At 61.8% G+C, this 13828-nt stretch overlaps 1 protein-coding gene across 7 annotated transcripts in view; it reads right to left on the bottom strand.

Moving 5' to 3' along the window:
• Positions 1-11447, bottom strand: part of DNMT3B (DNA methyltransferase 3 beta) — a 28261-nt gene extending 16814 nt beyond the window's left edge. The window contains exons 1-6 of one of the 7 annotated variants that reach the window (XM_068912497.1): positions 11395-11447; positions 10409-10518; positions 4609-4753; positions 3252-3361; positions 1902-2054; positions 1221-1427 (exon numbers count right to left, since the gene is read on the bottom strand). In XM_068912497.1, coding sequence (XP_068768598.1) covers positions 1221-1427; positions 1902-2054; positions 3252-3361; positions 4609-4747 — 609 coding nt within the window. In that variant the 5' untranslated portion in view covers positions 4748-4753; positions 10409-10518; positions 11395-11447. Of the gene's footprint in view, positions 1-1220; positions 1428-1901; positions 2055-3251; positions 3362-4608; positions 4754-9565; positions 9915-10162; positions 10737-11394 lie in introns of those variants that run through there. The other 6 variants (XM_068912493.1, XM_068912492.1, XM_068912495.1 and 3 more) reach the window with 6 other exon arrangements.
• Between the last annotated feature and the right edge of the window lie 2381 nt (positions 11448-13828).

Here is a 13828-nt window from a genome sequence, read left to right as displayed (position 1 = left end):
CTCCGTCCTGCGCGCCAGCCCAGCAGGCCTGCCGGCATCGACGGCCCGTGCGTGCCCCCTCCTGCCCGCGCCCTTGCTGGGGCTCCGCACGCACCGAGAAGCCTTTTCCTGCATTCAAACCAACCCTGATCTAGGAAGCTCCCGTGTTCACAGAAAGGGCTTGCTGCCCCGGTGATGGGTGGCAAGGCGCTGCCCGCTGCCGAGCGGCCGTTCTCCCCCGTCTCCTCACCCGTCGTCCCACGTCCGCCCGGCGCGCAGCCCGCGGGAAGGCAGAGCAGGGGATGCGAGCGTCCCGCCTTGCCCCGGGACCGCTCCCTGGGCGCGCTCGGTTGCTCCCTGCTTGGGGGAAGGCTTCACAGCACGCGCAGAGAGCTTGCCTGGCTGGGCCCCAGCGCCAGGGCAGCCACCCTCGTCTTCCTCCCGCAGGGGAGGAGAGAAAACAAGGCAGAAGGAGAGGGAAAAAAAAAAAAAAAAACTACAGAGGAGCTGGGAATTTTGATGCGACTGTGCTGAGGGTCTCCGAGCTGTGCCCTGCCTCTCGCGGGCGGCCAGCGGAGACCCCGCTGACACCCTCCCCTCCGCGCCGGGGGCTGCGGGAGGCTTCCTGGCAGGGGAGCGGAGTCACCGGCGCCTGCAGAACCCTCCTCCCCAGCTTTGTTCTGCAATTAGGCACCTAATTACGCAGCAAAACGCAATTGCCCAATTCCCGCAAGTCTGGGGCCCTGCCCTGACGCCCTGCGGGCGGTGAATCACTCTCTCCTCTGCAGGTCCAGCAGCTCCTTTCCCCTTCAGCATCTCCCGGCAGAAACATCTCTGCACAGGCAGCTGCCTGTCGGCGCGGGGCAGGGCTGCCGCACGCGGGGCTGAGGCTCTGCACCGCCACGTGCCGCGCAGGCGGCGGGTTTGCGCTGCGCCTGCAGCTCGGCAGGGCTGCTCCCGGCGGCCGGCGCTGGCCCACGCGCCCTCGCCGCCGGCCGGCCGACGGACACCGGCGGCTCAGGAGCCGGGAAGGACACCCAAAGCAAAGAGGAAGGAGGCAGGAAGAGAAGCAAAGCCGGGTGAGGACTCCAAGGCTGCCCAGACCGACCGAGCCAGAGGCGTTTGCCCTTGCCCTGCTCCGTCCCGGGAGGCCGGCTCCCCGCGCAGGGGCGGGCGGAGGGCAGCTTGCCGAGCGCGAGCAGCCGCAGGCAAGGACAAGGACGCCCGCCGCTCCTCCGTACCTGGTATTCCGGCGCCATCCCGGCGTCTCTGCTCTCCCCGTCTCTGCTCTCCGGCTCCTCGGCCAGGAGCTCGGCGGGGCCGTTCTGGCCCTCCTGGGAGCTGCTCCCAGAGACGGTGCTGCTGCTCTGGGAGGAGTCCTGGGAATCGTCTTCCGTGAGGTCGATGGTGGGGGTCTGGATGGACACGGCCGTTCGCCTCTTGGAGCTCTGCGCGGCGGGAGGAGCGGAGCGTGAGCGCCCGCCGAAGCACAGAGAGAGGCAGAGGAGACCCGTCCCGCACCCCCGGCCCTGCGCGTCACCCTCCGGCCGGGCGGCGAGGGGGGAGGCGGGAGGGGCAGCACCCGCACGCCTGGGAACGGGGCTCCCGGGGGCCAAGGTTTCGGCAGGTTCGTGGCCAGGGAAGGGCCGGCAGCGGCCCAGGGAGAACCACGCTGCTCCTCTTCCCAAAGCGCAGCGGAAAGGGTGCCGCGCTTGCCCGCTTTCCTTTCCCCCTTCCCAGCTCATCCCAAGCAGTCAAAAGGTCCAGCTCGTAACAAGGGCGTTCAGTAGTGCACGCGCCCTCTTCACGGAGGGGGAAACCGAGGCGCAGCGGGCTGCAGCCGGCCCCAAGTCGGCCGCCCGGGCCGGAGCGCGGCGGGGGGCGCAGAGCGGCAGCGCCCCGGGAAGGCCCCGCGCCCTCACCCGCGGCGGAGCCGGCAGCTCCCTGAAGCTCTCCAGGCTGTTGCCCTCCTTGATCCTCATCTCGTGCCGCGTCTGCCCTGCCTGGAAGATGAGGCGGACGGGAGGCTTCTGCCTCAGGCTGCTCTCCCAGCCGGCGCTGCCCCGGGGCCGCACCTGCAACGCGGGACGGACGGGTCTCAGCGCCGGCAGCCGCCGGCGGCCCCGGGCCGGGCACGGGAGGAGGCGAGAGGAGCCGCTCGCGCCGGAGGCGGCAGCGGGTCGAGCGGGGCGCCTCCGCCTCCGCCCCAAACGGCCCCGGCTGCGCCCGGCAAAACACGCCGGCGCTCCAGGCGATGACGATGCCCCAGGCGCCGCGCTGGGAGGCAACGCGCGCCAGCCCCCGCTGAAACCCACCGGGGCTGCCGGACGTGGCGCCCGCCCTCGGCCGCGGCCTCCTTCCCGACAGCCGCGGGCCAGGGCAGAGCGGCAGCGGGACGCGGGGCTGCGCGGCCGCCGCTGCGCCCCGGCCCTTCCTTCCCGCGGCACGCGCACGCTGCCGCGCGCCAGCCCCGCCGAGCTGCCGGGGGCCGCTCTCCCCTGCGGTTTGCGGCAGCCGCAGTTTACAAAACAGTCTAAACCAGGCATGTTTCCTGCATCCGGCGTGGCAGAGCTCTGAAGTGAAATGAGATTTGTGTAGCGACCTGCTCGCAGGGGAGCAGCCCCTAAAAGCAGCGCCCTGGGAAAGCCAAGTTTGCCCCAGTCGGATTTGCGGCTCTTGCTTTTGGAAGCTGCATAACCACAGGCAGATCTCCAGCCTTGGGGTTTTATTTCAAAGTCAAAACAATAAAACTAGAAGCCAAAAAAGCTTCCAGACGCTGGAAGTTTCTTAACCTGGTTAAAAAAAAATAAGAAAATAAAGGCAGGGGGGACTGGGATCCAGCACCCACAGCTGCTAAAACCAGGCCACCCTGACAGCAGGAGACATGAGATGCTTCAGTCCCTCAATACAAACAAACCTCTTGAAGAAAATATGGGTATTAGTAAGAATTACAGTGTAAAAATTATTAGATTGTTACAACACATAGCGGGCATAGCTGCACTATACGCTACACCCTTCTGCTGCCGCACAATCACAAGATTTAAAAATGAAAACAAATATTAAACTTAGACATGAAAATTGCATCCTCCATCGAAACGTTGCCCCCAGCACCCAGTGCGAGAGCCACACGAGAGGCGACACGGTCCGACACGAGACGGACGAGCCGCATCCCGCAAACGAACCGCCCCTTCCGTGGTAACTTCTGCGAAAGCCACGGGGGGCTGCCAACCTCGCTTAGTGCCTGCTGCTAGAGGCTCGAGGGGGGCACTTACCTCCTCCTGAGCCTCCGCGAGAGCGAGCGGCCAGGACAGGTCCTCCTTGGAGAGGTCGCCCTTGCTCATCCTCTTGTTCCTGAGTGACGGCAATCCCAGTTTCCCAGCATCTGCATGAGGAAAAGTCAAAGCAGCGTCACCCTCAGCGTGCCGTTCTGGACGTATCTCACCATATCTCTGCACGCGACTCTGCTCAGAGGAGAGACCGAAACCTCCTCTTGGAGGAACGCGGCCGAGAGCGGAAGAGAAGTGGTACCTTCGAACCTCCCCATCATGGTACTGCTGACACGGGCAGTCCCAAATCACATCTCCAGCAAATCAAAGACTTGCTCTAAAGACTGCAAAGGGTTTCAATAGTAAGTGTGGGGCTTGCTCTCTGGGTTTTTTTTGTTTGTTTGTTTAAGAAAACCTTTTTGTTTCAGCGAGATTAGAGGAATAATGAAACCATACGCCTGCTGCTCAGGTCTTGCCCCCAATTCATTTTAAGCACCTTATGAAAGAGGCAAGGTCTGCCGTTTGCAAGCAGACTCACTCCAGCAGACCAGTGCATGGCAAAGAGCAGAACGCATCTTCCCAAATCCTTCCTAAACTTAAAGGTACGAAGGCCAAAGTCAACCTCCAGGCACGGACAGTCCAAGCTTTGTTTCAATTTCTCTTACTGCAACTAGAGATCTTCCCATAACCTCGTGAACCTAGGACCAAGGCTTGGGGAAAATAACGAGAGCATCACAAGACCCATGACACAACCCCTGAAGCTGGCAGCTCTCCTCGTGCGCGTACCGATTCCCCCTCTGTCCCCTTGCTCTTGCTGTGGTTAATTAAATGAGTAAGGGGCAGAGCGAGCTTCACACGTCATGCAGCTTGGCGCACAGTTTCCATAACAGCATCTGTTGCTGTTATGTTATTATTTAAGATGTATGAGCAACTCACATCGTTGCCTTGGACTTAAGGCCAGCAGAAGTTTGTGGTTTAGGGTGTGAATTTAAGCAGCACAAGTGAAATACATTATCTTCACCAAATGCCAGAAGGCAAAGTACCCCTGCCTCATTGCCCAGCCCTGCTCCGAGCCAAACCCGGCAGCAAAACTCCCTTAGTCTTCAGTGAGCAGAGAGCGAGAGCGAGTTTCTCTTGGCAGAGATGAGACCCCCGCCACAGCCTTAGCTGGCTCTTCAGTACGACGCTTCCTCGGCCCGGAAGTGCCACAGGAAAGCAGAGCGGCACCCGAGGAAATTCCCCGCCACGGCCGCAACGCGGCAAGTCCACCGCACCAGGAAGCGGGTCTCACCAGCACCGCACGGCCGTCGGGAGGACAACCGGGAAACCTGGCCCAGCTCAGGCACGGCAAGGCAAGACTCACCTGGAGCATCGGGCTTCCCGTTCGCTTCCAGAACAAGGGAAGGTTTGTCCTTAGCAGGATCAGCGCAGTCTCCGTTGATGAGGATCAGCTCTGCCCTGCAGTCTGCCTCCTCCCTGCCATGGTTCTTGTCCTTTTTCATGCTAGCCTATGCAGGCAATGAGGAGAAAGGAAATTTAACCATCCAGAAAGCCCCAGGAAAAGCAAACCAGGTTGTCAAAGCTATTCAAGCAAGCCACAACTGATCACTCCCCTAGCAGCAATCCTAAAGCACCCAGGGAAGCAAACACGAGGGTCCGGGCTGGGGAAGGACCATGTGCTAATGTGAACCTGGACATGGCCTTCCCGCATTTGAGGCCCTGAAGATTCACCAGCTTCAGTGAACAAAGGTCCCAGGCTCAAACCTGCTTGTTCATCCTTGAGGGAAACAGGACATTTCTCCAAGCACAGCCTCCCCCCAGCACAGCCCGTAAAGCGCTCTCCTTAGACTTTAACTGAGCCTAGCCTAACTCCCGTTGAGCTGTCCCAGCGTGGCCTGGGACCCCTCCCAGGGGGGAGCTGCAGCTCTCAGCCACCCAGGAGCAACACGGGCACGTTCCTACCCCAGAGCCTCACCAGCCGCTTGCCCCGCCACGCTCCTGCCGTCCTGCTGATGCCCTGCAACCCCAGCAGCTGGTGAGCTGCAGACAGCTAGCCACGTGGGGCAAAGTCCTGCAGCAAGTTAAACTGCCCTGAAGGCCAAAGGGGCCAGGCTGCAACAGGCGCTGAGCGAGAGAGATGCAGAATCTGTCTTGGGAGATGACGTTTGTTCCGACACCAAAAAAGCAGCAGAACCCCCTCCCCGTGGGAAGGGGCGCTGCGGGGAGGCAGCCGGCGCGCACGCGGACTGACGCTGCCCCCAGCCCCGGCGCTGCCCCGCGCTGGCTGACCGCAGACCCGCCGCGACCGCCCTTCGCCACGCTCGGGTCCCCCCGCGGCGGCTCGGGCAGCCAGCGCGCCAGCCGGCGTCCGAACGCCCGGAGTTAGGGCTACGGGCACTAACGCCCACAGCTCGGGTGCTGCTCTTCACGCGGGACCTCCCCGAGCCGCTGCGGCGACGCTTCCAAGGCAGCCGCCGAAGCCAAAGCTGCTGCAGTTTCCTGGCCAAACGTCTTTACAGACGGAGGGAGTCCAAGAAAGCAAGGCAGAAACGAGCAGAAGAAGTCAAGAGACGTTCCCAAGCCTTCCTGCGGTTACAGCCTCTCCCACCCTCTCCCCGGGGCAGAGCAGACGCCGCGCTGCTGGAGCCCCTCTCCACTCAACCCGCCGCTCCGACGCGAAGGGCTCCCGTCCTCCAGCCCCGGCGCGGGCAGCGCCGGCGTGCAGGCTCAGCGCGGCCGCGCCGCCTTCGCCGCCGAGGGCTGGCGGCGCGGCCGGGGCGGCGCGGGGGACGGCGGCCGGGGCTGCTCGGCGGACGCGACCCGGCGCTGCCAGGCGGCGAGCCGAGCCGAGCCGAGCGCCGGCACGGCTGCCAGGGAGGGAGACGGAGGCTGGCCCGGCATTCCTCCGGGAGAGGTGGGGCGCGCCTCGCCTGCGCCCAGATGCTCCTGCCTCCCCTCGGGTGCCTTCCCTGGATCCTGTTCTCGGAAGCGGAAGCTCCCAGACTCTCCCAGAGGCACCCTGGACGATGTTAACGAAGCTGCCTCATTGCCGGGCTATGGATCTGTGCTGCAACTTGCCCCATCGCCAGCACAGTTATTCCAGGAGCACTTAGCTCAGCCAGCCTGGCTTCGAGGGCCGTTAAGCTCCTAAGGAGCGACCGGGGAAACGGGGTTCCCACCCATCTAAGGCCCTATTCGCCTTTCCGGCGCTCCGGGAGCGACTCCAGCCCGGGCTGCCCGGCCGGGCACGGCCCAGCCCGGCCGACGTCCCCGCTCGCTCGCAGCGCTGCGCGCCAACGATTGCGACTTCTGCTCTCGCATCATCTGTCAGCACCTCTGACAAACAAAGAGCAGTTGGGGTTTGATGTTTGGAGAGCAGGAGGGCAGCATTAAAATGCCGGTAAAATCCAAATGCAAAGGAGAGCAGGTGTCCAGCCGCCACCTTTGCCGGCGCAGCGCCGGGTGCACGTCCTCCTCCCCCCGGCGCACGTGTCTCCTTAACAAAGGGACGAGGAGGAGAGAAACGGCAAGAGAGCCGAGTAAACCCCTACAGCTGCGCGCAAAAATCCCACTGCTCCAGCACATCTGCTCCCAGACCAAGCGAACAATTCCTGGGAGCTGCCCAGACTCGCCGGACCCCCCTCTGCCTCCCCGACCGCCGGCGGCGGCCCCGGCGCTGCGCCCGTCCCAGAGATGCCTCCCGGCCGCGGCGCGAGCGCCCGCTGCCCCTGCCCCAGCCTCACGCGAGCGCAGGACCGCTCTGCGGCGCTGGGAAGGCGGCAGAGGACCGGCCGGAGGGATGCTGCCACAAAAAACAACTTAACTCATTCAAGAGCCCACAAGCTGCCGAGTGATACCCAGCAGGGCACGCTGCTTCTGCTAAGCGGCGGTGAGCGCGCCGGTGAGGAACGGGGAACGCCTCCGGGAACCGCGTCTTAGGAAGGAGGTAAGACAACGTGCAGAGAGCCCAGCAGAGACCTACAGGAACAGCAGCTTTAGAAAGGGAGGAGACGCTAAGGAAACGGGGTCCGTGCGGTGGCAGCTCAGCTGGGGGGAGGACGCAGTAACAGGCACAGCCGCCTCCCGACCCTGCACCCACGCCCTTTAAAACATCTGCACCCGCAAATGTGCACGCTGGGACCTTCAGAGGAATTCTGCATGTGGCCCTTGGTCAGGGCCTGTTCGCGAGCCTCGGCCCAGGAGGGCCATAGTTTGCACCTCGAAATGCCTTCTCCTTTCTCAGCAAACGAGCATTGCATACAAGTCCGCAGCAGACGATCGGAGCGCTCCCCTCCAGCCAGCCCGGCCGCTGGCCACGGCCACGCTGCGAGCCCACGGCACGCGGGCCGAGCTGGCCACCGCGCCGCCACAACAGCCTCCGCGGGCGAGGAGGGCCAGACGGTGGTCCTGCTCCCGTCCCACCCCACTGGGAACGCAACTCTCGCAGCCGTCCTGCAGGGTATGTAACCAGGACTCAGCACCTGATGGGCCAAGCGTAGCTTTGCCATGTGCTTAGGGAGCTCCAGCTTCAAAATATTTTTTTGTGTTTACTGTTTAGTTGGGGGGGGGGGAAACATTACTTTGATTGGAAGTAATCATTCGCTTGCAGAGCTGAGAACCCCCACACGCCAAGGCTCTGCCCGTCCATGAGATGGCTGCAGCACAGGACTGTAAGGACAGACATTTCAAAACACCAGGTACGCGCAGGACCTGCAGCGTGTGTGCACGCGGGAGCAGAAGTGCTTGCTACGTGCACTTCTCCAGGCGCACCATCCGAGAACACTTCCTACGGACATGCCACCACCATCCTCTGATACGCACGTGGAAAAGGAAGGGTATTCCAGAACCCAGACCGTGTAAAGCTAGTTAAACTCCTGGTTTCCCAAAAGCCCTACACCCAGCCAGCAAGATTGCAATACCCATCCCTCTTCTTATTACTGCAGGCCTCTGCGCCTAAAAATGAAGCTGCAAACTCTAAACCGTCCTGCCTGGTGGAGAAGAGGGCCATCCAGCCCGTTTCCCCACCGGGGAACTCCCGCAGGACAGGACTCATCGCAAGCCTCAGCACCTTCCGCTCAAGAGCGAGGTGCCTTCTTTGTCCTCGCCTCCCCTCCCAGCACCACACACCAGCGTGTGCACCCAGGGCATTATGAAAATAATAAGAAACAGAGTGCTCCCCTCGCATGCTTCTCTCTCATGGGGGGAGGAGGAAAACTGCACAGCACTGTTTGTACTGGCTAACGCACTGCAAATATATGGACATACACTGCAGCAAAACATTTCACAGAAGAACCCAGGAAGAATAAAATAATCCAGATTTCCAGCTCTCATGTTTAAAGCTCCCCAAGCGATTGGCTCTCGCTGCAGCCCATGACACTGCCTCGGTGACCAGGCCATTCCCTGCAGCTATACCCCACGGAGACAATGAACCCGCTGACTTCGGATCCCGCCCTAGTTTTGCAATACCAGTTTCTTTAAGGTTTGCCAAACCGGGTAAAGACCATGCCATAATATTAACTGCTTAGAGAGCCTGGACGGGGACTCTCGGGCCCTGCCCGGCCGAGCTCGCCCGCTCATCCTCCTCCCACCTGCGAGCTTTCGGGGCAAGGCCGTGCCTCCGGGCCCGGCTGGCCTCGGGGACTAGCGCAGCTCCCCCAGCCTGGGTCCGGGCTGCTTTCAGTTTTCCTTCTTGAGAAAACAGCATTGTCCTTATCAGGTACGTTTCCCCAGTAGGTGGAGAGATTGCAAGGGAGACAGCCGGACTTTGCCTCCAGACACAGGGCATGCATATCAAAAGGCTGGAGGGAAGCATTTTACATGATGGCTGGGATGGCAGCCATCACCCAAGCCCTGTTTGAATAACAAAAAGGAATAAAGGACCCCGATGGCTGGAGCTAGCTCCCTCCAGCCCCAGCTGGCGTAGACGGCTCTGGGCTATCACTCACACAAATGGCCTTTAACTCTCCCCAAAAACTGAACCGTTTCCCTCTAATCCTGGAAAGAAAAGAGTTGCTGGGTTGGCAATTCAATAAGAAAGGGAACCCATTCTGGCAAATATGCTCATTAAAAAGGCCAGTCTTTTCCCTCCCCGGCCCGTTTCCTGTGTCTGGCCCCTCTCCTTGCTAATTCTCTCCGTCTCGGCAGTCCCAGGCTCCGGCACTTCCCTCCATTTTCCCCCTGTTTCCTTTTCTGCCCTCCCTGCTCCGCTCCGCTCCCCTGCCTTAGCGCTGCAGCCCTTCTGCGGCCACCCCCAGGTTTCAGCACATCAGCCATATGCATTCAGTAAAGCTTGGTTGAAAGAAGAGAAACAAAAAACAAACCGGCCCCTCCTCTCCCAGTGAAGACCAGGCCTGAGAAGTCTCCTGGGCAGCCACCATCACAGCCAGCCGCTGCTCCAGCCGCTCTAGGCTCTTTACCATGCTCATCTCGGTCACATCCACAGCTCTCCCCGCAGCGCCCTCAGTGCTGTCACCACCACGCTTGCTCTCCTGAAACCGCTGCCCAGGTAAGTCCCCAGCGTGGAGAAGGCCCGAGTCGCCGGGGCGTCCGGGGCCGAGGCTCCCCGCGGGCAGGGCTCCGATCCACGGGCAGCGTGTCGGCTCCGCCGTCGCGCAGGTGGGACGCGCTCCGCAGAAGGAATTCCTGTTTCTGGAGTGGTTACTGCGTCATCTTTCCCCAGCACAGAAGGAAATAAAGCGGTGACACCTCACTGTCCCCGTCTCCCCCCGCCCTCCACCTGGCCTTTCCTACAGCAGGGCACGGAGCCCCCCGCCCTCCTTCCAGACCCAGAGGCTGTGAGAGCTTTAAACAGTCAGCGAGTCGTTTAGTTAGAAACTAAGTAAGTGGTGGCAGAGCAGCCAAGGAAAAGCCCTGCCGCCGGGGAGGCATTTCAGAGCTTGTCCCTTTTGCTGGCCCACCTTTGAGGGACGTTAGGTGCGCCCTCGGAGGGCAGCGGCCAGCCCTCGTCCCGGTTTGCAGCCCCTGCCTGCCCGGTGCTGGGGCTCCCGGAAGCCGTGCCGCGCGCCGGGGCCACTCGGGAGCCGCTTTCTCCGACGTGATCCCTCCTCTGCCTCTGCCTCCACAAGGGCTTCTCCCCTGCCTTTGGGGGAAGAGGCAGGAGAAGGCTCCCCCCTGGCACACGGGTTGCTTTACCAGGTGGCTACCTGAGGCTCGGCCTGCGTCCGGCGGCTCAGCGCGGCGCCTCACCTCCGCGGCGTCCTCCTCTCCCTCCCCAGGCCGGGGCAGCCGGAGGCGCCCGCCCTGAGCCGCTTGCCTTCGAAAGGAAGAAAGGAAAGATGTACTTGCAGATAACTGATCCCAGAAGAGAACAACAAAGGTGCTGATAGAGGGCAGAGGGCTGGGGCCATGTCTCAGCCTCCCGGAAGGCCTCCCAGCTGTTCCTGCGGTGCCTTCGGAGGGAGGCAGCGCCGGGAGCCCCGCCGAGAGCGGGCAGCGCTCTGCTGCCTGCGCGGCCCAGGGCCGAGACTCCTCCAGTCCTTCCCCCCCCCGCCCCCTGGGCAAAGCAATCGCTGGCCCCCCTTCACAGACGGGCAAGTCAAGCCCTGAAGGCCAGCTGCCCTCCCACCAGCGCCGCTGGCCTCTGCCCCGGCCCGGCATCTCCCGGGCGCAGAGCGGGCCCCGCACCGGCTCCTCCAGCACCGGGGCCAAAGCACAGACAGGATCAGGCCCCCAGCACGCTGTGACAGCCCTGAAACCGACGGCGCTACGGCGAGGCGGCTCGCTCCGCGGGCACCTCCGAAAGCGCGGACGCCGCCGCCGCCGGGGGCCGCGAGGGAGGCGGGCGGGGAGGGGGCCGGGCGCCCCCGCCAACCGGCCCCGGCGCTCGGCGCTGCAACAAGTGGCTGCGGGGCAGCCCGCGCCGCCGGCTCCCACGCTCCCGCCGCCGCCCGGGAAGGGGCGAGGGACCGGCCGCGGCTCGCCCGCTCCCGCGGCGGGGCGGGAGGAGCAGCAGCAGCAGCAGCAGCAGGAGGAGGAGGAGGCGGCGCCGCGCTCCGGGGCGCCCGGTGCCGCGCTCGCAGCCCGCCCCATTGTCCCCCGGCGCCGCGCACAACAAAGCCGCCCACGAGGATGCGCGGCGGCCCCGGTGCCCCGGCCCCGGTGCCCCGGCCCCGGGCGGCCCCGCGCTCACCTGCGCCGCGGGCGGGACGCGCCGTCCAGCGGGGCCGCGCCGCCACCGCCACCGCTCGCCCGCCGCCGCCGCCCGCGCCCCGGCCGGCCCCGACGAGCCCCGCGCTCCGGTTACATGGCGCTTTAACCCTGCCCGTGCTGGGCAGCCCCTCCTCCTCCGCCGCCGCCGCCGCCCCACGCCGCCGCGCCGCGCCGCGCGACGGGGGAGGGGACGCGAGGGGAGGGGACGGGACGGGGGCAGCGCAGGGCCGGCCCCGACCCCGGCCCCGGCCCCGGCCCGCCGCCCCCCGCCGAGCAACGCCGCCCGCCGCGTCCCCTCGGGGCGCCCCGGCGTCCCCCGCTGCCGGGCTCCCCCCCGCCGCCCCCCCAGTGCCCGGCGCCCTCCGCTGCTGCTCCGCAGAGGGAACCGGGCAGCCCCTGCGCACCGGCCGCCGCAGCACGCAGCACTTCCCGCCGTGGACGGACAAAGCCTCGCAAGTTTTACAATCTTTTTCTGATTGTTTGTTCCCTTACTTTCCCATACGGAGGCGAGCGCTTGCGAGGGCTGTGCTGCGGACGGAGGAAAACAGTCCACAGGTCTCCTGCCCAAGACAAAGCATCCAGAGCCCACGTGGGGTATAATCTCTGCTCAGTTGTTATTACTTCTAGATAAAGCAGAAAGCTATATATCCATATGAAAAGCAGCGATGTTATTATTATCGGTGTTACAGAAACAAGCTCTCAGGGCCAGGAGGAAAACAGAGTTAGCCACAGTGTTCAAAAGCCGTGGGAAGTGCCTGGACCAACCCCCAGGCCTGTACGGCAGGAAGGTTCCCTCCAGACCACCCCTCCATTTGTGCAAAACACAACCATGAAAAATGTAGCAGCATGTGCAAGAAAAACCTGCACGTGAACAAGAGAAGGAGCCGAGGAATCTGGTCTGGATAAGCCTTCGGGAACACTGGAGATTACAGTTCAAATAAACACACACCAAATAAACCTAAAGCTAATTTGCAACTCTACTGAGCAGATTAAAACCAAGCAAATAGATTTTACTCGTGTTTGTCTTTCCAATTTTGGAAAAGCAAAATGCTTTTGCCGGTTGAGCTCTTGAGGCTTTCTAGGCCACTGTTAAGAGTGGAATTAGCCCGTGCCTCAAGGATCCACAGGCTCCTCTCCCTTTCTACTAAAACCTCCCTGCCTCTCTTTGCCCCGCTGACCTGCCATCAGTCTCCCATCTCTCTGGAAATGCCCTCTTTCTCTCTCTTCCCCTCAGTTATCATTTAATTCAGGAGAGCACTTCTGGGAATACGGTGTGTAAAAAAGCCGTGGTCCCAAACAAAGCTGCTTTGACCAGATGATGAGCTAAAACCCGACCCTTTCCCCTATCTCTGCGCACAACAACAGAGAGAAGCTGCAAGTCTTTTTCTTAATAGTCAAGGGAATTTTCATATCTTCTCACGAGAGAAAAAAAGGTACCTTTAAAGAGGAGTTTATACTTAAGCTTCCTCCAGGTGAACAAGGGCTTGACCTTGCAACCTGTTTCAGACAGGTACTGGAGCAGACCACCCCACCCGACACTGCTCCAGCTGAGCCCTGAACTTCCCCCAGCAAGGACATGCTGTGGGTTGTGGGTCTGGGAGCTAAGCTCCTCCGCTCGCGCACGCCGGGGCGACTGCGAGAAGCCTGGAAGCCTGCCCAGGCATGGGTTTATCAGAACAGGGAGCAGGGGCTGAGGAAGGCTTAAGGATCCTCCCCACCCTGTGAACATGGTCTGCATGTCCTCTGTCATGGACACTTCCCAGCGCCATGGCCAAGTGACTCATCCGTCTGCAGCACCGCTGGCCCCTGCCTGCCTGATACTGCTGCAAAAAATCATTCCGGCAAGAAGAACCATTTTCACACCTGGCTGGTCTTCCTCAGCCATGATTTCAAATCAATGGAGCCTGTGACCAGCCAGCCGAAAGAGGCACTATCTGTCACCATCACAACCGAGTTAGACATCATTGGTAACATCCATTCACATCAAATGACTCCTCATCCTCAGGTTGCACTATGAATGCTTTCCAGTGATCATCCAGCCCTCCTTGCTCACATAACTCACATCACTCCCGACCCTGAATTCTCCTTCTCACCAAAGGCTTCCTATCTGTCACCTTCTCTGCAATATCACTGGGTTATGTCACTGCACTAGTCCCAGTTCCTTTCTGTCTATCTTATTCTCTCCTTCAAGTCTCTTAAAATTCTCCTTTGCTATCTCAGCTAGGCAAACCAATTCTGTTTCCTCCCTTGTGCTTTGTTCTGTCTCTGATCGCCTGCTGTCTTTAGCTTTGCAAAGAAAAGTGGTTGAGTTGGGAACTTTTTGCTCTGTGTTTTGTAAGCAGCATGCCTGGAGATCCCAGACAAAGAAAGCAATTGAGTAAATACGTTTTATTACCTACAGCCTTAAACAGTGC

Source organism: Struthio camelus, chromosome 18 (assembly GCF_040807025.1).
Source record: "Struthio camelus isolate bStrCam1 chromosome 18, bStrCam1.hap1, whole genome shotgun sequence".
Classification (NCBI taxonomy): domain Eukaryota; kingdom Metazoa; phylum Chordata; class Aves; order Struthioniformes; family Struthionidae; genus Struthio; species Struthio camelus.
The sequence above is the reverse complement of the archived record's forward strand: the minus strand, read 5'-3'. Positions and strand labels throughout refer to the sequence as shown.